This window comes from Meriones unguiculatus, chromosome 7 (genome assembly GCF_030254825.1).
Source record: "Meriones unguiculatus strain TT.TT164.6M chromosome 7, Bangor_MerUng_6.1, whole genome shotgun sequence".
NCBI lineage: Eukaryota > Metazoa > Chordata > Mammalia > Rodentia > Muridae > Meriones > Meriones unguiculatus.
Window position 1 is genome coordinate 117385402 of NC_083355.1, and position 23927 is coordinate 117409328.

General features: G+C 47.7%; 2 protein-coding genes across 9 annotated transcripts in view; one reads left to right on the plus strand and one right to left on the minus strand.

Annotated features, from left to right (window-relative positions):
* Nucleotides 1–23927, minus strand: part of Brf1 (BRF1 RNA polymerase III transcription initiation factor subunit) — a 54521-nt gene that overhangs the window by 20620 nt on the left and 9974 nt on the right. For both annotated transcript variants that reach the window (XM_021655251.2, XM_021655250.2), the window contains exons 3-8: nucleotides 22800–22973; nucleotides 13938–13969; nucleotides 10419–10491; nucleotides 4255–4404; nucleotides 3053–3146; nucleotides 608–734 (exon numbers count right to left, since the gene is read on the minus strand). In XM_021655251.2, coding sequence (XP_021510926.1) covers nucleotides 608–734; nucleotides 3053–3146; nucleotides 4255–4404; nucleotides 10419–10491; nucleotides 13938–13969; nucleotides 22800–22973 — 650 coding nt within the window. The remainder of the gene's footprint in view (nucleotides 1–607; nucleotides 735–3052; nucleotides 3147–4254; nucleotides 4405–10418; nucleotides 10492–13937; nucleotides 13970–22799; nucleotides 22974–23927) is intronic.
* On the plus strand, nucleotides 7212–12387 carry Btbd6 (BTB domain containing 6). Of its 7 annotated transcripts, none has more exons than XM_060388274.1 (5): nucleotides 7212–7687; nucleotides 7763–7853; nucleotides 7955–8073; nucleotides 11128–11268; nucleotides 11988–12387. In XM_060388274.1, coding segments are annotated over exons 1-5 (729 nt in total). In that variant the 5' UTR covers nucleotides 7212–7310; the 3' UTR covers nucleotides 11989–12387. The 7 variants fall into 7 exon arrangements, with proteins under 7 accessions (XP_060244257.1, XP_060244258.1, XP_060244260.1 ...); XM_060388275.1 differs by having other exon boundaries at nucleotides 11172–11268; nucleotides 11988–12384; XM_060388277.1 differs by lacking the exon at nucleotides 11128–11268 and having other exon boundaries at nucleotides 11988–12378.

Genomic DNA, 23927 nt, shown 5'->3' on the forward strand with positions numbered 1-23927 from the left:
CAAGGCCTCATTGTTGACGAGGCTGTGGGATGCCAGAGGTCTGGGTGGTGGTCAGAATGGAGCTGTAGGCCTGGCCCTCTCCTTCCAGACAACATGCATGTGGCCCTGGACGGAAGCAGCCTTTCTAAATGCCCAAGAACTTAGAATCTAACCTCCCACCAGAGCCAACGTGACTGAACAGGGTCAGATCTGCCCCATCTGTGGAATGCACTTCTATAGTCCCCAAAACTCAGCTACAACCCACCTCTGGCCCTCTGTGCTCTCCCCTACTGAGTTCAGTCCTAGTATGAGAACATAGTCACAAGCTCAATGATGATTTAAAAAAAAAAAAAAAATCTAGTTGCAGTGGCAGCTGCCTCAGAGGATAAGGAACAAACCAGAAACAAAGCTTGGCTGTGGGGATGGGCTCAACGAGCCAGGGATGAACAGCTCACCAGGACCCTGAATATGGACAGTGATTAGAGGTTCCACATGCAGCATACCCCCTAAGACTCTCATTCTCAAGATGCAAAGAAGACAGGTTAGCAGCCTGGAGAACTCAACAGATAAGAGGATGTTAAAGAGCATGCTCTAGGAAACTAGAGTGCTAAAGGAGGTGGGGAGCCACCTGCTTCATGCGCAGCTTCCTCTGCCCAGCCGTGTACGAGGGAGGGTCGCACTCCTCCTCCAAGTCAATCTTCATAAACTCGTCAATGGTGAGCTGGCTGGTGGGAGTGTCTTCAAATTCTGTGAGCCTAAGACAGAAAAGCAGGAGAAAAGCCCACGGCACTCTCACTGCTTCCATATGCCTACCCGAGTCCTGGTGGAAGAGACTCAGGAGACCCTGCAAGGAAAACCTATCTCCACCCACCCAACAACTTGAGCAGGCACTTCTGTAACAGCAAACAAAATATAAATCTTATCAACTTCTCTGCATTCTCCCCCCCCACCTTTTTTTTAACACAGGGTTGTAATTTTAATGTAGAACATGGCTGTTTTGGCAACAGATCACATCCAAAGACTTTCTAGGTCTGTGTGATCAAGATGGAATACAAACACACCTTTAATCCAGGAGACAGAGTCAGGCAGATCTAAATTCAAGGCCAGACTGACACAGAGCAAGTATCAGGTAAAGAAAACTTTAGGTCCAGGTGTGGTGGTACATGCCTTTAATCCCAAACAATGAAGGTAACGTTAGTTGTACAAGGAAGCTCCCATGTTTGAAAGTGATGTCTAATTGAATGGCAGAAAGTGACAAATCAGAGAAAGACTTGACAGAATAGGATACGCCCCAATCTCATTAGAAGAGAGAGGAAAGGGCGAGAGAGAAGAGGCAGTTTTACAGGGTCAATAACAGAAGAGACACAGGTTGCAGAGAGAGAATTCAGCTGAAAACCAAATGAACTAGAGAATGAGAAGGAGCCAGGAGATCAGAGCCGATTGCTTGAGTTAGTTTGAGGCCAAGCAGAGCAATTCAGGAACTGAGAGACAAGCCAGATTGAATAAGTCAGCTGAGAGAGGAGTCTGAGCCAGAACAGCTGAGTTGAATCAGCCAGCCCAGAGCTCAGGAAAAACAAGAAAGGGTGAGCTTATTCAGCAGTAAATCTCAGAGGCAGAAAATATTCTAGGCCTAGGTGAGATTGTATATAGGCTAAAAGTTTCCAGGACTAGGCCTTGGTTAGGAGACACAGGCAATAAGCCTCCAAGACAACAACTGAAGCAGTCAAATAGAAGTTCCTTTTATACAGGATTTCTCTGTGCGGCCTTGGCTGTCCTGGACTTGCTCTGTAAACCAGGCTGACCTTGAACTCATATCAATCTGCCTGCCTCTGGCTCCCTGAATGCTGGAAATAAAGGTGTGCACCACCACACATTCTTTTTCTTTTTTTAAAGATTGATTGCTTATGTATATGAGTGTTCCATCTGCAACCTGCATGGCAGAAGACACCAGATCTCACTATGGATGGTTGTGAGCCACCATGTGGTTGCTGGGAATTGAACTCAGGACCTCTGGAATTACAGCCAGTGCTCTTAGCCTGAGCCATCTCTCCAGCCCCCACACAGTTTCTTAAAATAAAAACATTTAGTGTAGTTAATGGGGGGGGGGGGGGCTCATGTACACACATGTGCATATTTCCCACAATGCAAAAGTGAAAGTCAGATGACAACTCGTAGGCTCAGTTCTCTCCTTCTACCATACGGGTCCTGGGGACTGAAGTCAGGCTTTAGGCTTGGCAGCAAAGGCAAGTGCCTTGACCTGCGGAGCCATCTTGAGGGCCTAACCTTGGACTCTCCACCTCCACAAGCACTGTTGAGTATGAGCACCTACACAGTGGAAGGACAAACAAGTATGGCAGGTTCAACACACTGCTTCAACACACTGTATTTTTAAAAATGTATTAAAAAAAAAAAAAGGCACAAGCCTTTAATCCCAGCACTTCGGAGGTAAAGGCATGAGTATCTATGTGAGTTCAAGGCCAGCCCCATCTACACAGCAAGCTGTAGAGAGACCCTATCTAAGAAAAAAAAAATGCTTAAAGAGGGATGTATGAGACTGGCTCAGCATGTACAGGTACCGGTACTTGCTGTCCAAAGGAACCACATAGACACAGAAAACTGACCTCCCCACATTGTCCTCTGATCAACACATGTGCACAGTGACATTTGAATACACGCATGCGCATACACACACAAGTAAATCAGTGTAATAAAAGCTTTTTAAAAGTAATTTTAAAGGTACTAGAGGAAAAACAATTAAAGCAAGTTTTCCAACTGCTTCTAAGAAGATACTATAGCAGATGCCCTAAGCAAAAATGGTCATCAAGTGTTGAAACCTGTGACACCTATGTTGGCAATGACAGGTTTCCCAGAAATTTCTTGACATGTTCATCTAGCTCAGGTTATCCAGATGAGCTGGGGTCAACCTACTGAAAGCCAGGCACAGAGCCTGTGGCCCACGACAAATATGAGGAGGTGTAAATAACTCTAACAAGAAGTCACTTGGGCTCTTAAGCCCAGAAAGGACCATAGCAAATGGCACCTCTTACATCACACTGTGAACTAGAATGCTCACCTCTTCCGTAGTGTGGACTCGCATACTTTGACCACACTGATGACTTCTTTGACGGTTCTCCGGAAGTCATGCATTCTGGCTGCAACCAAAAGCGCTAGGAAGGAAACAAGAAAAACCATCAGAAAAGTCACACAGAAATGAAAGCAAGCAAAGTTTTGCCTTAACTCTTGCTACTGACAGCTGAACACCGTGGGTGGGACGTGTCTGCCGTGGCTTCTACAAGAGGATAGACCTTTGGTATAGACAGTCTTGGGCAATGATAGTCCATGGATTGAGGCTACACCTCATTCTACTCTTAAACACAGGGACATTGAAACAGAAAATTCAAGAATTTCTTATAACCCCTCAAAGCACATGAATTAACTTTGATGTGATGTATATGAAACCCCTGGTTATGCTCAGGAGCAGACGATCCTGAGAATGTAGTATAAGTGGGAAAAGCTGGGATCACAAGGCCAAAGATACTGTCTGACGTGTGAATTAGGGTAATAATGAGTGAGGGGGCCCTTGAGCAGGGTAAGTATAGAAATCAGGTTTCAGATGCAAGGAGAGTCTCAGGCAGCATCACTCTACCACTGACTGGGTGCAAAAGTGGTATCTGTCTTTGCAGAGAGATAGAAAGATGGATGCTGCAGTAGGAACAGGCTTCTGCTGGCCTGGGGCTCTTTCTGAGTAGGGGACTCTTGGTCTAGGCCACAGTCATCACCTGGAGGGTCCTTATAGGTGCAATCAGAACGGCTATGCTGCTGGGCTAGCAAAGGCTTAGTGTCTCAGTGAAAAGCTGTATCACAACCAGCTGAGAGTTGCAACAATTTGCCAAGAGCAGACAGCTTGGGGTGGAACTCAGGCTACCACTTTCATCCCATGCTCTGAGGCCCAGTCTCTCATTTCAGAACCTGCAGGACCAACAAATGAGCAAGCACCAGAGTCCTTTAGGAGTGAGGACTGTGGAGGTTGGGTCAGTCCTGCCTCTTCTACAAGGCAGACTCTGGAACTACAACCAATAACTCATTGGTTTGACTGCTTAAAGCTCAAGACAGATGACTAGGGTTCAACTCACTTACTATGTATGGGGCCCAAAATTTAACTGCTGGTAACCTCCCCACACATGCATGCATGCACTCATCAAGTGTCAGGATAGAAAATGCCACCCTAGTGCCAGACTGAGCTGTCATTTTAGGGCCATATGACCCACACTCTACCTGCTCCACAAAGGCCAGAGGGGCGCCGACCCGTGTGCATCCAATCTCTCTTCATTCTCTGCAGAAGCCTCAGGGCTGTCATGGATACCTCATGGTTCTTCTCCCCAAACTCCAGTAGATGAGCAAAGCGTGGAATGTACAAGCACGGGTCTGCACAGTAGACACAGCACTTAGTGCTGATGCACAGGACTAAGTGACACCCTGCAGCTAGGTGACTCTACCCACTTTTCCATGTACACAAGCTCCCTGAAGCACAGCCTGTCTGACCCTTAGCTGTGCAGCTGTGTTTACTGGACCTAGAGCACTGCCACCTTCACATGACATGGTTCCAGGCAGGTAAGGCAACAGAGAGAGGGAAACCTCCTCTTAAGGGGGTGATTAAAGGTCAAAGAGCAGGACAGGGGTGGGCTCTTTACACACACCACCCTCTGAATTTCCTGCGTGGCTCTTGTCAGCTCAGCATCTTACAAGATGAACACGGGTGCACATGTGTTCACAGTTGCCTATTCTCCTCCTGCCTGGCACTCTGCCGGGGCCCGAAATTTCAGCCAAAGATTTATGAAGTCCATGACTGAGGCCAGCAAGAACAACCAAGTCACTTGATGAATTCATTTCATTTTTACTATGCCATTAGTACAATGATGAGGTAGAGAGAGACCTGGGATTTGTCCAGGAAGAACCACTTATGCTCAGGCCTGAGAAGCAGGCAGGAAAGGAGAGGGGAGGGGAAGGAAGCAGGAAGGGAGGTCAGCTACTGAATGATAACTGAGCCTCCCTCCCAGGCTAACTGATCCTTACCAAGTGAGTCCATGAGACCATATATACAAGTATACACTCCAGCTCATGCAAAGACTCAGAAAAAAGCTGAATACGCTGGCTTATACCTGTACCTGAGCTACTCAGAAGATGGACAGGGAAGACCCTTTGGTTCAGGAATTTGAGGCCAGCCTAGAAAACACACAGAGACCCCCTTCTCTTAAAAGGAAAAGGAAACCACTAAAGGACTTAGGGAAGGTTTAAGACGGCAGAGAAGATGGAGGTCCTGAAGCAGCCTACTTGATAAAATAGTGGAGTGTTTGTGCACTTGGGGACAGAGCTGGATTCATACAAAGTAAGAAGCACTGCAAATACAAGTTTCTAAACCACAGGATGGGAAGAAGAGGAGATCAGGAAAAGGACTAAGGTGGGAGACACAAAACCAGATTGCATTTATTAATGAGACTTTAAATTCTTTGCCTCACAAAGTAATCCTTTCGCTGGGTCTGTAGGACGGTTATGAAAATAACATGTGTATTAAAGAACAAAGAAACCAAGCCAGGCCTGATGTCTCATGCTTGTAATTCCAGCACTTGGGAGGCAGATGCAAGTGGACTTCTGGGAATTCAAGGTCAGCCTGGTCTACAAGGACAGGGAGGGCTGCACAGTGGGATCCTATCTCAAAAAACAAACAAAGGAATGAATAAAAAGACATAGGGGTAAGAGCAGTCTCTTCAGCAAACAGGCTTGGAAAATAAGATACTGGGACTATACACAGGCTGGGAAAATACTGTCACACTTAAAACTTTGACCAAACAAGACCAAAGATGTACAAATTTCCTAAAAACAGAACAAAACAAAAAACCATGGAGGGCATGCATGGCAATGATTTCACACAAGAGAAAATAGACAACATGATAACTTCAGACTGCAAAAGTTTCTCCATAGCAAAGGAGTCTGTCCATAGACGAGGTAAGTACAAAAATGGGAGAAAACATCTGTCACTCACTAAGATCAGGGTTAACATCCATACTACCTAAAGAGCTCGATGCAATGAAAAGGCAAACTGATTACAAAATAGGCAAACGACTTGAGTAGATACTTTTCCCAAGAAAGATGCTTGGCATCATCAATTATTGAGATACCACCTCACACCCACTTGCATAGCCTCTATTAGACCTAGAAAATTAGAAGAAGCTTTGCCAGGGAGAGGAAAAATGAGCCTGTACATACTGTGGAAGAATGGAAAATAATATAGCCACTAAAAAGTCTATTGCAAAGTTTCCTCAAAAAAGTAAATGTAGCCTGGCAGTGGTGGCACACCTTTAACCCCAGCCCTCGGGAGGCAGAGGCAGGCAGCTACTGAGTTCTAGGCTGGTCTGTTTTAGAGAGTAAAGGACTGGATGTGACTCAGTGATGAAGAGCGCTTACTGAGCTGGGTGGCGGCATAGACCTTTAGTCCCAGCCCTCGGGAGGCAGAGCCAGGCGGGTCTCTGTGAGTTCGAGGCCAGCCTGGTCTACAAAGCGAGTTCCAGGACAGCCAGGTCTACACACAGAGAAACCTGTTTCGAAAAACAAACAAACAAACAAAAAATCAAAAACAACAAGAAGAGCGCTTATCACTCTCGCGGGAGACCAGGGACACCGTGTGGCACACCGACACGCAGGGAAAACTTCCACACACATAAAACAGGTAAACGAAGAAGGGCCGTTTTCCAACTACCTCACCTACAGATAGACACAAAGAACTGCAATTAGGATAACTGCCCTCCTATGGTCACAACAGCTGGGATATGGAACCCATTCTGGTGCCCACCTATCGGCTGGATAAACTGACAAACAAAATACAACACAATGGAATAGTCAACCTAAAAGGGAGGGTTTACATAGGGAGTCAGGAGTCTTATAAGAGAAAAAGAAATTCTGACACACTACAAAAACGCACTGCCCTTGACTTTTAGACTCCATTAAGGAAGCTGAACACAAAGAAGAGGAGATTAAGCCTGTGTCTGAGACTCATTTTTTCCACGAAGCAAAGCTAGCAGTGTCAGGATCTTTTACAAAACCTGAGCTTATTTCTGAGCGATAGATGGAACTACAGCCCTCTGGGCGAGCTTCACTCCCCGCCCTCCCCGCCAGGGAGGTTCCTCGGCGGGAGGAGTCGCGTGGTGACGCACAGTGACGAAAGACGCCGAGACGCCGGCGCCGCAGTGGGTACGGGCGGGAAGGCGCCCCCTGCGGCCGGGCCGCAGGCTCGGAGCGGGGTGCGGGTGGGCGGCGGGCAGGGCCAGCGTGGCCCCATGCTGCTGCCGCTGGCCTGCCTGCATGGGCGGGTGGCTCAGTGCCTAACCTCTCTGCTGGTACTCGCAGAGCCGTTGCCCAGGCCTCGGCGCAACGCGAAAGCGCGTAGCGCGGCGCCAACCTGCGCGGAGGCCGCCCCGGTAGGAGTGAAGATGGCCGCGGAACTGTACCCGCCCGCCAGTCCCTCTGCAACTACTGCCACCGACATCGCCAACAGCAACGCGGCGGACGCGGCAGTGAGCAGGAAGGTCGGCCTATGCTGCCCGCCCTGCCTGGCGCCCGCCCCGCTGCCGCCCTTGCCCGCGCCGCCCTTGCCAGACAACAACAATCCTGAGAGTCCCAACTGGCAGTCCTTCCACCCTACGCTGCGCGAGAGGTGAGCCACCGCCCGCCCCCGGGCTCTGGAGCCCGGGCGTGCGCCGTTCCAGCCCTATGTTTCTACCCTTTGCAGGAATGCGCTCATGTTCAACAACGAGCTCATGGCTGACGTCCACTTCATCGTGGGGGCTCTGGGGGCAGCCAGACGCGTGCCCGCCCACAAGGTAGGGGCGTAGTCCTGTCCTCGGGTGGGCCTGACAAGCCGCAGTCTCCCTGGGTCTCCTTTACTGCCTTGTAGGCTCACGTGGCTTTCTTTCATCCACAGTATGTCTTGGCTGTTGGCAGCTCTGTCTTCTATGCCATGTTCTACGGGGATCTTGCAGAAGTCAAGTCAGAAATCCACATTCCCGATGTAGAGCCTGCTGCCTTCCTGGTCTTGTTAAAGTAAGTGTTCTGCTCTGGGGCTGGAAGGATGGGGTGGTTACCCTCCAGTGGTCCCCTACATGTCTCCTACAACCTGAGAGGCTGTGCACGGGAGCCCATGCGCTCTTCTCTGAGGCCATCCCTGGCAGCTCCCCAGGAGAGTCCCTGCCTTACCCAGGTACATGTACAGCGATGAGATTGATCTGGAGGCGGACACAGTGCTTGCCACTCTGTATGCTGCTAAGAAGTACATTGTGCCTGCGCTTGCCAAGGCCTGTGTCAACTTTCTGGAGACAAGTTTGGAAGCCAAAAATGCCTGTGTGCTGCTGTCCCAGAGCCGACTGTTTGAGGAACCTGAACTGACCCAGCGATGTTGGGAGGTCATCGATGCTCAGGCTGAAATGGCTCTGCGCTCTGAAGGCTTCTGTGAAATTGACCGGCAGACACTGGAGATAATTGTGACCAGGGAGGCCCTCAACACCAAGGAGGCTGTGGTCTTTGAGGCCGTCCTCAACTGGGCTGAGGCAGAGTGCAAGAGACAGGGCCTCCCAGTCACCCCACACAACAAGAGGCATGTTTTGGGAAGAGCCCTCTATCTGGTCCGAATTCCAACTATGACCTTGGAGGAGTTTGCCAATGGTGCTGCCCAGTCAGATATCCTGACCTTAGAAGAGACCCACAACATCTTCCTCTGGTACACAGCTGCCAAAAAGCCCCTCCTTGACTTCCCCCTGACCAAGAGGAAGGGCCTTGCTCCACAGAGGTGCCACCGCTTCCAGTCTTCTGCCTATCGAAGTAACCAGTGGAGGTACCGTGGGCGCTGTGACAGCATCCAATTTGCAGTGGACAGAAGGGTGTTCATTGCTGGGCTGGGCTTATATGGGTCCAGTTCTGGGAAGGCTGAGTACAGTGTAAAGATTGAACTCAAGCGGCTAGGGATGGTCCTGGCTCAGAACCTCACCAAGTTTGTTTCAGACGGATCCAGCAACACATTCCCGGTTTGGTTTGAGCACCCAGTTCAGGTGGAGCAGGACACCTTCTACACTGCCAGTGCTGTCCTGGATGGCAGTGAGCTCAGCTACTTTGGGCAAGAAGGAATGACAGAAGTGCAGTGTGGAAAGGTGGCCTTCCAGTTCCAGTGTTCCTCAGACAGCACCAATGGGACTGGAGTCCAGGGTGGTCAGATTCCGGAGCTCATCTTCTATGCCTGAGGGGTAATCTGCCACCACACTCTTTCTTCATGGAGTCCACCCAGTAAGTGCAGTGGAGGTGCAGGACACTGCCAGCTGCCTTACTGATGCTACTAAAGGCTTGACATGCTGTATCAGCCAGAGTTTGAAAAAGATGACTTCTCTACACAGCCAGAGCCTAGGAACTGAATTGCAGATGTCCCCTGATCCCAGACGGTATTCCACAGATGGCAGACAGACCTGGGTCCAAGGCAGTCCCAGATCCCTGCCCAGTGGCACCCAAGCTTCAGGAACCTTGGGTTTTCCTCCCCCTCTTTTGGATTCTGAGTGGTTCCAGCCTACCTTGAGGCCTTCCATTCAAGCCACAAAATGGTGAAAAGTCACTTAAAATAGTTCCATCCTATTTAAGTGAATTTTCATAATAAAGGTTTCACACAACCACACACAGATAAGTGACTGTAGGAATTATTAACTGGGGCATTCTCTTTCTCATTTCTACTGAAAAGAACATCTTGTTTGTATGAAGTCTGCAGTACAGAGCTGTTAAAAATCAAACCTCTAAGGGGAACTCATTTGTTCCCTTGATGCTTATGTGGTATCTGGGCTGTGCTCCTCTCAGGAGCTATAGAACTCTAGAAGGCCACATGTCTGGGTGTTTGCAATTGTTAAAAGTACCTCAAAGGTTCTATTGCAGGGGTCCTATTTAAGGAGTGGGCAGTGTGCTCGCTGCCTGCAGTGGGGTGTTCTGAGTGTAAAGCAGGATTCCTAGGCACAGGCCTCTATTGTCCTTTGCAGTTGTTTTGTCCTGGAAAAGTAGCTGACCTCTGAAGGCCCACTGGCAGGGCAATCATCTGTGGGGAGACAGTATGCTCCTTAGCCCCAGTAGGCTTAAAACTAGAAGCTTGACACTGTTGAGACTCAAATCTCTCTTCCCAGAGTTTCTGCTCCAAGTGGCACCTTGTTACCATGAGTTGATGCTTCAGAAACCACGAAAACCACATCTTTGCATATGGGAAGGCACCTGATCCTGGGGCCGCCCTCAACTGTGAGGAGGCCCAAGCCTTTCTCAAGGTATTTGCTTCACACAGGACAGGTTCCCAACATGAAGCACATCCCTCTGCTCTGAGCACCTTAGCATGCCAGTTCCAGAGGTGGTCCTTTGTGAACCCAGCCTACCTATAGCTGGGGCGTTGATGCACAGCTCCCTCGCCAGGAGCAGGAACGTCTTCCCCAGCACATACACATTCACCTGTGGCGAAAAGAACACAGGACTTCAGTGGTATCCAAGGAAACATTTGCTGCTCCTTTCTTTTCTTTCTTTATAATTTTTGTTGTTTTTTGAGACAGGGTTTCTCTGTGTAGCCCTGGCTGCCCTGGAACCAGGTTGGCCTCTAACTCAAAGACCTGCCTACCTATACATCCTGAAAGCTGGGTAAAGGTGAGAGTCACCACACCCAGCTCAGCTGCTGCTTTCTTAGTGCCCATTTCACTGTTAGTCTCATTCTGTACGCTCATTCTGAATCAACATGGGACTAGTACATAGCACAGTGGCTACTCCTCTAGCTTACAGTCCCAGGGATCTCTGTGTCCTTGCCGGAATCCCAAATGTTTCCTCCACTACCCTCAAGCCTGCTGCCCACATTGGACCACCTGCCATAGCTCTTCTTTGCCACAGGAGGTAAGAAGTGAGAATAAGGGCTTGGAATAAACCCTTGGTACAGCTGGAAGGGCTGTACCAAGGGTTGGAGTGGTAAGAGCACTATCAGCTGTCAGGAACACAAAGGTTTACCCCATGTACAGAACCCCTAACATGCAGTTCAGTACCTCAGTGCAACCTGAGATACTCGGACCTGCCCCAACCCTAAGAAGCCCCTCCCATCCTCAGCTCCCTGAAAGCCCAACACTGTACTCATGCCAAGCCATTCCTAGGACTCCTGGGCCTTACAGATGTGACTGGTCTAGCCTTCTGCTTCTGGCCTCCTGAAAGAATTTCTTCACCTGATCCAGCCCAGCCTGTGGGCCTTTGGTAAGCCCTTTTTCCTGGCATGAAGGTGATATCTCTAGGTATTTGTGTATGTCAGGAGACAGCCCAAGGAATGATACACAATGGGGTATTCATTACATGCAGGACTAGGGGAGAAGAGTTTGGGACTTGTCAACCTAGTGAGTCAACCCAGCTGAGGCCAGGTTCAGTCACCACAGGCAATCAGCCGTGGACTGGTCACTTTCCACCCTGGGTACACTAGGTACTATCTTTCTGTGGTCTTCACCGGGACTGGTGGCTCACAGAGCACTTTCTGAAGCAATTCTCAAGGGTTGTCCACAAAACTATGATGTGCATGACCGTACAGCCTATGTGAGTATGCATGTGTGGTATGTAAACATGCAGGTGTGTGTGATTTAAGCACATGCATGTGATGTAAGCATGTGGTATGTTGTGTTATGCAAGTAAATATGCTTCCATAGGAGCACACTGTTTCTGTAGCATCCTCTCATGCTCCTACAGATATCCAGGTCCCCACTCCAGTGGGGTGGCCAAGGCTGGCCCTAAACTCCACCTACCTAACTCAGACTCTTTCATGTCTTAACCTTGGGTCCCAGTGGACATGGTTGACAACAAGATCTGAATGCTACAGAAAGTTCTCATGTTTTATTCAGATTTCAAGTGTAAATTCAAAGTTTTAAGAACACTCTAGGGGTTAGAGAGATGGTTCAATGGTAAAAGAGCACTTGCTTCTCTTGCAGAGGCCTTGGGTTCGGTTCCTAGCACCCACATGCTGGCTCACAACCACCTGTACCTCCAGTTCCAGAGGATCCAACAACCTCTTCCAGCCTCTGGGCACCAGGCACACAGATGCTCCACACACATGCACGTTGGCAAATGCTCATACAAATAAAATAAATCTAAAAGAAAAAATTAAAAACAATACTTTCTAGAGATAGTTTTTGTGTACCACTGCACCTGGTTTCCAGGCATAGTCTTATTGATAGGTACTATTAAATATCGCCACACTGAGAATTCATTCTGTGCTAGTGGCTGACGGCTACCTGCCTTTGCCAAGGCTTTAAATACAGGATCTTTGCCAGTTCTACTCTTTCACTCATTTCTTCAAAGCAGCCAGCCCCACCAGAGGCCTTCATGGACATGGGTGTATGAGCCCCACCCAGATAAGAACAGAACTGTCTGTCTTTAGGTCAGGCAAAGCCTGGCATGAGGGAGATCTTGGAGGAACAAAAGAATATACTGAGGATGCTCCGGGAAGGGACAACCTTACATGGTCCTTACCTATAGGTCCTCTATATCCCATTTTGCCAGTGTAGCCCTGCCAAGAAGAAGTCTGTAGCCACCCAGACCACACAACTGGCCAGGCCTCGACCCTTCCTGGTGGCATGTCACCTCCTATCCTGACAGTCTGTTTTCCCATTCCCAAAGCTGACTTGTCCATCTCTGTTTTCCTCTAAGAGGTGTCCAAGCTACTTCTGGAGCTGCCTGGCCCTGGCCCTCATCTTTTCTGGGAGGCTGGAAACAGTCATGCAGCCATGCTCTGAACTAATCACAATGCAGTCAATGGTGGAGTCGATAGATTATCGCAATTCCAACAGGTTATTTTTAGCTTGACCAAAAAATATTTCCGCTAGCTGCTGAGAGATGCCGTTTATAAAGACAGCTGGAAGACAAAAATACAAGGCACCTTCTGACTGGAATCTAAATGTTAGTCTCTTGGGGTGGGGTGGGGCACCGGTACATGAGCAACCAGGAGCAGTAACCTGGCCTATCAGCCCAGGAGCCCAGGCTAGCACCCAGATCATCATTTCTCTTCAAGGCAAAACTGTGGCATTCTACTTCCTAGTCCACAGAGTCACTGTGGACCTCAGGGTCTTGTAACAACTCAGGGTGTGATCTGGAGACTTCAGTTAGTCTCCACCCAGCCTCCCAGCAGTGGAGCGACAGTGCAATCTTGGTGTCCCTCTCCCTACTGACTCTGGAGATCCCTAGCTACATCTTCCCATGTCCAGTTACTCAGGGGTGAGCAGTGCACCGGTCACTGTGCCACAAGCCTTGAATCCCGGCACCTCAGAGGCAGGCGTAGGTCTGTGTTCCCGACTAACCAGAGCAACATGAGACCCGGTGTTAGAAAAAACAAACAGCCAAAGCCAGGCACAGTAGCGTATGCCTTTGACCCCAGCATTTGGGAGGCAGAGGCAGACGGATCACTTGAGTTTGAGGCCAGCCTGGTCTACAAAGCAAGTCCAGGACAGCCAAGGCTACACAGAGAAACCCTGTCTCAAAAACAACAAAACCCCACCCACCCAACCAAAAACAAGCAATGCAACAAAAAACACTTATCTGAATCCAGAAAGGTAACGTGGCCCTAAATAGACTATACTTATGAGAGTTTTTCATAGTTTGAAATGCATGCATGGGTCCAATATTCCCTTTAAAAAGGAATCTTCTTTACCTTGGACTAAGTTTCACAGGAGTCTCTCAAGCAGTCCTAAGGCCCTGGATAATGCTGTGGCTGTGAGCTGCCCTCTCCTGCTGAGGCCCCAAGCTCTGGCCACACAAACTCCACCACCCTGAACACCAAGGCTGCCAATTCCAAGAAGCACAGATTAACCTCTAGGTGTATGGGCACACAGAATGTGGCCCTGTTATGTCCTCAGGCCAAGAAAAACTTAAGGAAAGGGATCTACCTGGAGCAGGTCGCTGAGGTCCAGGAGCATATCTGTAGCTGGAGTTAAGGAGTGTTTGCAGAGGCTACCAGGGCAGCATACCCAGGGAGCTGACCTCACTGTCGGATCCCAGCTCATCATCTCACTATTCCCTGTGTCTCTCCAGGCACTGAGGGAGACCTTGGGATCTATTTCAAGGACAGAAAGCTACAAGAGGGAGTGGGGAACAGGGTCAGAGAAACCAGAAACGGGAACTTCAGTTGCCTATTGCACAATGTCTTCTGTTCAGACAGCACAGAACTGAACCACCACACTTCAGCTCTATTACTTGGGCACAACTGGGGACCTGCTGGCCACCATTCTGAGAGTCAGCAGGCCAACTCCTAGGCCAGACATAGACATTGTAGCAAGGCAGAATACCAACCAAACACTACTAGAGAGGCTCTGATGGGAGACCTACCCTTGTTGTGCATGTCAGTAAACAGCACCAAGAACAGGCCTCAGGTGAGTTCAAACACAGATGGCACACAGACATAACAAAAAACAAGTCACTTGTCAGCGAGGTTAAGTTGCAGCCCAGCAGTAAACTTTGCTTAACATGTACATGGAACTGCGCCCCAGTGCTACATATTAAAAAATTATACAGCCTGCAGAGATGGCTCAGTCTCTTGAGCCATGACTTGCTGCACAGTCGTTGATTCCAGCACCCACATAATAAACCAGGCATCCCACACATTCTGCAATCCTAGCTCTAATGGGAGCAGAGGCAGGAGGCTTGCTGAGGCTTGCTGGCTTCCATCAGAGCTAAGAAAATGAAGCCCCAGGCTCAAGGACAGAGCTTTTGAAGAAACAGGTGGAGGGTGCTAAAGGCTGAGTCAGGAGGATGTGAGTGATAGGCATTCTAGGATGAGTCCCTGTCTCAAAAAATACTCCTCCTCATACCACACTGATCTGGAGGTTGGCAACCTGGAAACAAAATGAGGGACTCTGTACTTCTTTTCACCTCCTGTCAACTCGCTGTTCCTCAGCATCTTATTTTTGACACATTTCAAAGCAAGCTGTAGGACTCAGGGTACTCCACTACTCCAGCTTTGTGGAAAAACAAGATTTGCTCTGGAGGTAAAATTTTCTACAGAATTTTCTGTGATGTCTAAAACTTGGCCTAAAAAAATGTTTATTTAAAAATATGCTGGGGCTATGGTGATGACTCAACAGTTAAGAGCACCTGCTGCTCTTCCAGAGGATCTGGGTTCAATTCCCAGCATCACAAGGCAGCTTACAACCACTTATAACTCAGGTTGCAGGGGATCCAACACCTCTCTGGCCTCCATGTGCTGCATGCATATGGTGCATGGACATACACATAAAATAAAAATAAATCTTAATCTTTAATGGAATAAAAAGTAATAAACAGGCCAGGCACGGTAGTGCATGCCCTTAACCCTAACACTTGGGAGATAGAAGCAGGTGGATCTCTCTGAGTTTAAGCCCAATTTGGTCTACAAAGACCCAGGGCAGCCCAGGCTACAGAGACACCCTGTCTGAAACAAACAAAAATTTAAAAAAGCAAAGGGGGGTGGTTATAACCTATGGTTTCAACAACTAGGAGTCTGACACAAGATCATTTAAACACCAGTTCAAGGACAGCCTAGGAGAGAGACAGACCATCTCAAGAAGGGACATAAAGACATTTGCTGTACAAGCCTGAAAACCTGAGTTTGACCTCAGGAATCCATGGTGAAAGAAGTGACTTTTTAAAGTTGTCCTCTGATCTCCACAATGACCATATGGCATGTACAGGCCCTGTACATACACAGAGACACACAGGTAACTAACGTTTAAAAATATAGGAAATTTTGTATGGGCAATAAAACAGAGACCAAAACATAGGCAAAGCTTGTGATCAAAAGCTCTACAAAGGGAGAAACAGCTCATGTACACATGAAATGAACTCTACTGCACAAGGGGTCATAAAAACCCATCCAGGGCACTCATAACACCAAACACTATCCAGGGTATAGATAGCCTTCCCCCACATTAGCCACTGGAGATAGCCTGCAGGTTCCGGTTCCTGTTCCCCCTCCTCCTTCTTTGTTTGTTTGGTTTTTTGAGACAGGGTTTCTCTCTGTGTACCAGAGCCCTGGCTATCCTGGACTCGCTTTGTAGACTAGGCTGGCCTTGAACTCTCAGAGATCTACCTGCCCCTGCCTCCCATGTATGCTACCATGCCCAGCCCAGTCTGTAGGTTTCTTGGACAGAATAAGAGCCCACCTGGAACCCAGCTGTTCCAATTTGAAGCATTCATTTGAGACAAACAAAATCACTAACCCATAAAAGACATGCACAAATATGCTTATAGCAGCTTCATTCAAAAGGGCCTCCTAATGAGACCAACTCAAGGTCCACCAAGACGGCTAAGCACTGTCTTGTAAATACAATGACTCTGGTGTGAAAGCAACATACAAAATGCAAAGATTGCCAAGTGACAAAACCTTAGAGAAAAGAGCTTAGGCTGTGTGCCTATATTTATGGTATATCCTAGAATAAGATAGCAAGTTTACAGTTGGGGGGACAGAAGAACAATGGCAGCCTTTGAGAGCTGGTGAAGCAGGGTCTGATTGAAGGGGCATTGGCAGACAAAGGGGTCTACAAGTGTATAAATATCTCAGACCTCACCAAGTAATAAAGGAAGGCTTATGCACTTTATGTCAATTTTGCCTCCAGAGCAAATCTTGTTTTTCCACAAAGCTGGAGTAGTGGAGTACCCTGAGTCCTACAGCTTGCTTTGAAATGTGTCAAAAATAAGATGCTGAGGAACAGCGAGTTGACAGGAGGTGAAAGTGGCTGGGGTGGAGCAAAGACCACAAACTGTTCTTGGGAGAGTATAATCACTTTAACCCTGTGATGTTTGAAACTGTTCACAGTAAAGCTATGGGAGAAATTTTATGTAATTTTAAAAAGAGACTAGAATTCAACTTTCAACCAAATCAACTAAGTGAAAATCACCAGGCTGATACAAGTTTCTACAGGGTTTACAGAAAATTGAACCAGAGCCTCTTAGTGCATGGAGACCAGCCTATAGGTCCCCCAAATAATGACCAGAGGTACTGTATCTCCCTAGCTCCCTTTGATAAACCTCTGCTTTTAACATGGGTACTGGTATGTCATGAAAGTCAAGAGAAAAGTCAAAAATCTGACCAAAGCCATGAGCAGACAAGAATCAAATTTCTAAGGGAAAGGACCACTCTGTGACCCTATTTGGACCCTATCGTATTCTGACAGGTAGCACTTTTATTCAGCAGGCCTCAAACTCTAGTTGTTAAGGAGAAACATACACACAGCAAGGAATGGGAGATGAAAAGCTGTTAGGTTGGACTTTCTGGAGGGCTGGAAGAGGCCAGAGTGTGTAAGACTCCCTCAGGCCACCCGTAGCTCTGACAAAGTCTGAAAATGCCATCACACCAACCTGGCCCCTTCACAGCCAGTGCTGGAAGTTGGGGTCAGTTTCTCTGCAAGGAGAGCAGACTATCAGGCAACCACATCCAACTGGCTGTGCTTGATGGAAGAACATTTGCAGACAAGATCTGATTTAAACTGAGAAACATTCTTGAATTCTCCACAGGGTTAAAGTTTAGAGATTCAAATGAAGCAGAACTAGAGAAAACAAGGAATTTTTTTTCTTTCTTTCTCACTGCCTCTGCCTTGCAGCACAGAAGCTTGAACCGAGGACCTGGCACATATTGCTCTCTACTACTAAGCTAAATCCCTAGCCCATATTCTTTTTTTTTTTTTAGACTTATTAAAAAAAAAAAAATTTAAAGTATGCGTGCTCCGTGTGCATGTACACCTGCCCGCCAGTAGAGGGCATCAGATCCCATTATAGATGGTTGTGAGCCATTGTGTGGTTGCTGCAACTTGAACTCATAACCTCTGGAAGAATAGCCAGTGGACTTAACTGCTGAGCCATCTCTCCAGCTCTACCATCTTTCTCTATCCAGATTATTCTTCAACTCACTCTGAACTCAGGTTGACCTTGAACTTGAGATCCTCTTGCTTCAGCCTCTCATGGATTAAAAGCCAGGCCCAGCTATGTAATTTCTTTATACAGCTTTACATACGAAATGTTTCCACAGATATCCAGAGACAAAAATGAAAGAAATGGCTCTTTTATGTACAATCTGACAAAAAGATGTGTCTGCAACAGTCAGCAGATGAATGGGTCAGTAGAGAACCACTCAACTAACACTGCCATTATAGGACCCCAAGAAATGAAGAAGAAAACTAGTCCAGCACGCTCCATAGTCCACTTCTCACCATCTCCTTGCTTTCACTGACTGTTCCCTGGAAAGTTCTTCTAAGCCCAGTCCACAGCGCCCTCTAGAGGAAGAACTCTGAGGATGCTCCATCAGGCAAGGGCACAGAGGATGCAGCAAACCACTCTCACCTCCCTCTGTCTGCAGCCATGGTCTGAAATGCCCACAGGACTCTGAACACCTCCTGCCTACCATCAACACTTAGGTCTGCTGACTGCATGGTATTGATGCCCACTGTCTATACAATACCAACTGCTGTCTACAAGAAACTGATGGCTACTGACTGTATGACATTTGCTTTCTGTTTTCAACACAACCCTGAAACCTACGTCTACACACTAATACCTGCTGTCTAGAAAAGGCTGGAGCTTGTTCCCTATATTCCACTGGCACATACTGTCCACGTAACATGTGGACACCTGCTTTCTGCACAGCACTGGTACTTCTGCACACAGAACTGAGGCCTGCTTTTTGCAGAGTACTGATTGATACCTGCTGTCTAGACTCCTGAGGTCTGCTCTCTGGTAGCATGATGACATGGAGGCATAAGGCTTTCTCTTCCTCTTCTCCCTGAAAAGATAACAGACTAAGAACCTCGTTACCAAACTCTGGGGCAGAGGCAGAATTAAGACCCAGATAATTCGGGCCTGTAGTTCTTGGCCTAGCACAGTACAGTCCCCTCACCAGAGGGTGACACAGACTTGATAGAGGGAGAATCCAGTACACTGTCTTGAGCCCCTGTACTGGGACTATCAAAGAGAAGTAGACTCACAGCTCAGAACAAACATATCTGGATTCCTGAAATAGGAGTTACAGGACCTGAGGACATCCTTCACAGTTGCCTAGGCCAATTTTATGGGTTGAACAGGGCCTGGAATGGCTTGAGTTACCCCAGGCCTCAGGAAGGCCCAGAAACCAAGGGCAGGTTCTATGAGAACCCAGTTCTGGGTTCTGTCTACAGACACTAATTGGCTTCAAAGGCAAACAAAACAGATGCTCTGAATGACCCATGGGACCCTGCTCATGTGCTTCATTAGTCCACCTCCTCGGGACTGGCCCCTCATTGCTCTAGCAACCACCTCTGCCTGCAAGTGAATTTTTTTGTATGTGTGGCACACCTCAGACAACTGATACATCAACACTGTCCTAAAAGAGTATCTGTCTTGTGTGGTGCTGTCTGACAACATGCCTCCTCAAAGCCTCTGCCTTAAAGACTGAGCTTCCTCCCATCAGATCTGGAGATGCTAAACCCCTGCTTCTACCTCTTCCCTCAGTCCCCTGAGTAGCTGGCAATAGAGGCCTATACCACCAGGTCCAGATGAGCCAAAGACTTAAACTGGATTGAAAAAACAGCCTGGTGTGGTCACACACCTTTAATCTCAGCACTCCAAAGGCAGGAGCAGGTAGATTTCTGATTCACAGTCAGTCTAGTCTACACAGCAAGTTCCAAGACAGCCATGGTAGAAACTGTCTCAAAAACAACAAAATTAACCATAAAGAAAAAGATGACAGCCAGATGTGGTGGCATAAGCCTTTAATTCCAGCACTCAGGAGGCAGAGTCAGGCAGATCTCTGTGAATTCAAGGCCAGCCTGATCTACAAAGTGAGTTCTAGGACAGCCAGGACTGTTATACAGAAAAACCCTTGTCTCAAAAACACAACAACAACAGGAAAGAAAGAAAAAGGGAAATGATGACAGTGGGTATCTTCTGGTAAGCTCGAACATTCCGGTTTAAACCCTCTGTTCTTGAGGAATGATGGGTGGTGGCTGATGCCCGGGTAGAGGTGAACCAGGGATTGTAGGAGAAATTTCCCTATCATTTTCAGCAAACTTGTTAAAAAAAAAAAAAAAATCCTGAAAGCTGCTGCAGGCCTACAGAACTTGCTGAGGACCTAACCGCACAAGACCCCACAGGGCACACTACGAGGCCTCTCTCCAGTCAGTGAGGATGCATGTGGAAGCCAGTCAGCTCAGAAAAACACCACCCTGGGCAGATCATTACTGTCTACCACACAGAACCACATAGGCTGGCTGGCCTACTCCCCTGGGGTGTCAGCTGCAGTGTGGGCTCCTGCCTTAGACCCACTGCCTAGGGTACCCCTCTGAGGCTACTGATCACATGTAGATCTACTATAACAGCTTGGATGTTCTGAATAAAGGCAGCTGCATGCAAAATCATCCTCTTCCATGAATGTGTTATACACAAATACTATAGGAACAAACCTGGGCATATAACTCAAGAAGTACATTGGTCATACTTTATCCTCTTGAAAAAAACAATGTCTTCTTGTACCTGACAGTACATCTGCCGATCTAGATGCTGCCTGAAACAGGTCAGGTCCTTCCTAGCCCTGCTACCCCCACAACCTTCCTCTAGCCTGTGAAGAGAATTTAAAACCAAGGATGAGCCCACAAGGCCTGGCTCCTATGAACCAGACTCAGCAGGTCTCAGTTCCTCTAGGAGTCAGGGACTAGAGTGTGGGCTGGTAGGCTGAAAAGGGTGGGCACAGTTTGCGGGTGAAAGGCTCCAGCATAAGGTGGTGCTTTTTGGGTCATTGTAGACACAACTGTCAGGATGCACAAGAAACAAAGTTGGGCAAGATAGCCAAAATGAGCTTGAGTTTTGTAATAAGCCCTGTCCCTTCTGCATGACGACTGCCTGTGATTGGCCCCACACCCAGGATTCCACTTCTGCTAGTAGACTAACAGAATGACAAAAGAACCCCAAAGGGGCCTTAGCACATGTCCTTCCAGCACAGGACTCTCCCAAGTACCACCTAAGGTAATCAGGTTAAGGGCTGGGTGTGTCATGACTGCATTGCCACACAGGAAAAGGATGGCAGGACCACTGGACCACAACAGACCAACTGAAGGAACTGACCCAAGAGCTCAAGAATCCCCAACACCACTTCCTAGGAAGTCAGCAGATGCCATACCTGCACAGAATGAACACAAAAAAGCACACAAAGTTCTCTAAGAACATGAGACAGAGTTTAAAGAACTCTGGGACTGGGGAGCTATCTCCATATATGAAGTGACTGGGATACAAGCATAGGACCTGAGTTCAGAACCCCAGTACTTACATAAGCACTGGTGTGGCCATGAGCATCTATAACCCCAGCTCTGAGGGGGTGAGGGGAGACAGTACATCCTGAGAGCTTGCTGCACAGCTCGTCTAGACGAGTGACAAATTTCAGTGAAATAATCTGTCGCAAAAAGTAAGTGGGCAGAGGCCAGGGAGATAACTCAGTGGGTAAAGGTGCCTATCACCAAACCAGACAAGCTGAATTTGATCCCTGGAGCGGACACGGCAGAAAAAGAGAACTGACTCTCACAAGTGGTCCTCAACCTGACATGTATACTGTAGCACATGTGTACCTCCCACTTCGCCCGCCAAATATAAAAGGACTATGTTGAGAGACAAAAGTCTAGGAACTATCTCAAACCAATAGGATGAGTAGGTGGACAGAAAGGAAGCAAAGATTACCTAACATTCAGTTGAGACAAACAAAATAGAAACAGGTAGAACCAAGTAACCTAAGACAAGTTAAGGTAGGAGGTGGCCGGAGGGAGGGACCTACTAGAGAGAAAATGCCTTGTGCTTTGTTAGACAGCAGCACACCAAGATCCCTGGAGTATGGAAGAACAAACTGTAAGGTACATATATGTAAGGTACATATATGTAAGGTACATATATGACGGTACTGGAGGAAGCTGGGAGATACTGAGGGACAAAGAGTGAAATCCCTGGGGCTGGAGAGATGGCTCAGTGGTTAAGAGCACTGTCGGTTCTTCCAAAGGACCCAGGTTCAATTCCCAGTACCCACATGGCAGCTCACAACTGTCTGTTCCAGGTGATCTGACACCTTCATACCTATGCACATAAAATAAAGTTAAATCAACTATATAGTTTAAAAATTAAAAAAAAAAAAAAAGAGTGAAATCCCTGATATGCAAGCCTGTATTGCTGCACAGCAGAACCACACCTGAAACCTCATGAAGCGAAGCCAGTCATCAGGCATCCTCTTCCTTCTCCGCCATTCAAAAGCGGCAGGGCTAGACTTAAAGAGTCTAGCCTGACTACCCATTTTGGCAGCTGTGGTGGCAGGAATGAAAATGGCCCCACAGGCTCAGGGAGTGTCATCACTGGAGGTGGCACTGCTGGAAGAAGTGTGTCACTGGGGGGGGGGGGGGGTGGACTCTGAGGTTTCAGAAGCTCAAACCAGGCCCAGTGTCACTCTTTCTTCCTGCTGCCTATTGGTCCAGATGTAGGAACTCTCAGATACCTCTCCAGCACCCTATCTGCAAGCCGCCATGCTCCCCACCATGATGATAATGGACCAAATCTCTGAACCTAGAAACGAGCTCCAATTATATGTTTTCCTTTATAAGAGTGGTCATGGTCATGGTGTCTTCACAGCAACAGAAACAACTAAGACAGCAGCTTTGAGGGATAAGACATCCAATAAGGGAACTGTTGGCAACATTAACACCAAATTCCTGCAACAGCTCAATCAACATTTGAATATCACCCAAGAACCAAGATGGGGCTCCCCCAACAAAGGATACGAGGTGTGCCTTCAGTTCGGCAAACCAAGTAGAGGCAGGCAGCAATCACATGGGCCATTTTCCGTCCTCGGGTAAGATGCTTGCTTACAGCCATCTTGAAGAAGTTGAAGGCAGTGTCCAGGCAGTGCTGGTTCAGCTGCAGCTGGCTCCCCAGGTGGTGGATGTGGCGCCGCCCTAGGACAGAATGCAGAATGACCCTCAGTCACAACTTTCAATTTAAAATTAAGTACCACAGGACAACCTTACAATTAAAGATTTGAGCAAAGCCTGTTAAGTGCATGCACATAATTTCACCCACTCTGAAGACTGAGGCAGAAGGACCACAATTTCAAGACCAGCCTGGGCCAGGCATAATGGTACATGCCTTTAATCCCAGCAGAGGCAGGCAGACCTCTGTGATTTCAAGGCCAGCTTGGTCTGGATAGTGAGTTCTAGGATGACCTAGTGCTACTTAGAGACCCTGTCTCAAACAAACACCTACCAGCCTGGACTACAGAATGAGTTCAAAGCAAGCCTAGGAAACTTGGTGAGACCCTCTCTCAAGTCAAACTAGGGCCTGGAGAGATGGCTCGGAGGTTAGGAGTATGAGCTGTTTTTCCATACAACCTGGATTTTATTTCCAGCATCCACACAGTACACAGACAGACAGACATATAAGCATAATACCCACAAACACAGAATAAGAATTCATTTAAGTAAAATGAGGTCTGGAGATGGAGCTCAGTGATAGAGGACTTTCTTAGTCCTTTCTTACGCAAGGCCTTGGGCTTAATATTCAGTAATCAAAAAAATAAAAGACAAACGACAGATGATAGTGATAGATTTTTCCTTGTCCTAAGTTATTAACTTGACTTGTACATTCCAATCAATTTTCATTACGAACACCAAAATATTAGTTTCCTGATTTTTCACATGTGATAAAGCCCTGTTCTGATGCACTGCATTTTGGCTTGGAGCAGCAAACAGTGGCTCTGCCTGTTCTGGAGATTCCCTGAGGCCTGGAGTGTCTGGCAGGAACGGACTTCCCACAGCTGTGTGCAAAGCACCACTTTTGTTTTAACAGCATGAAACTCAGACCATCTTCCCAGAATGACCTCTCTACCTAGTCTAACCCTGGATAACCCTTGG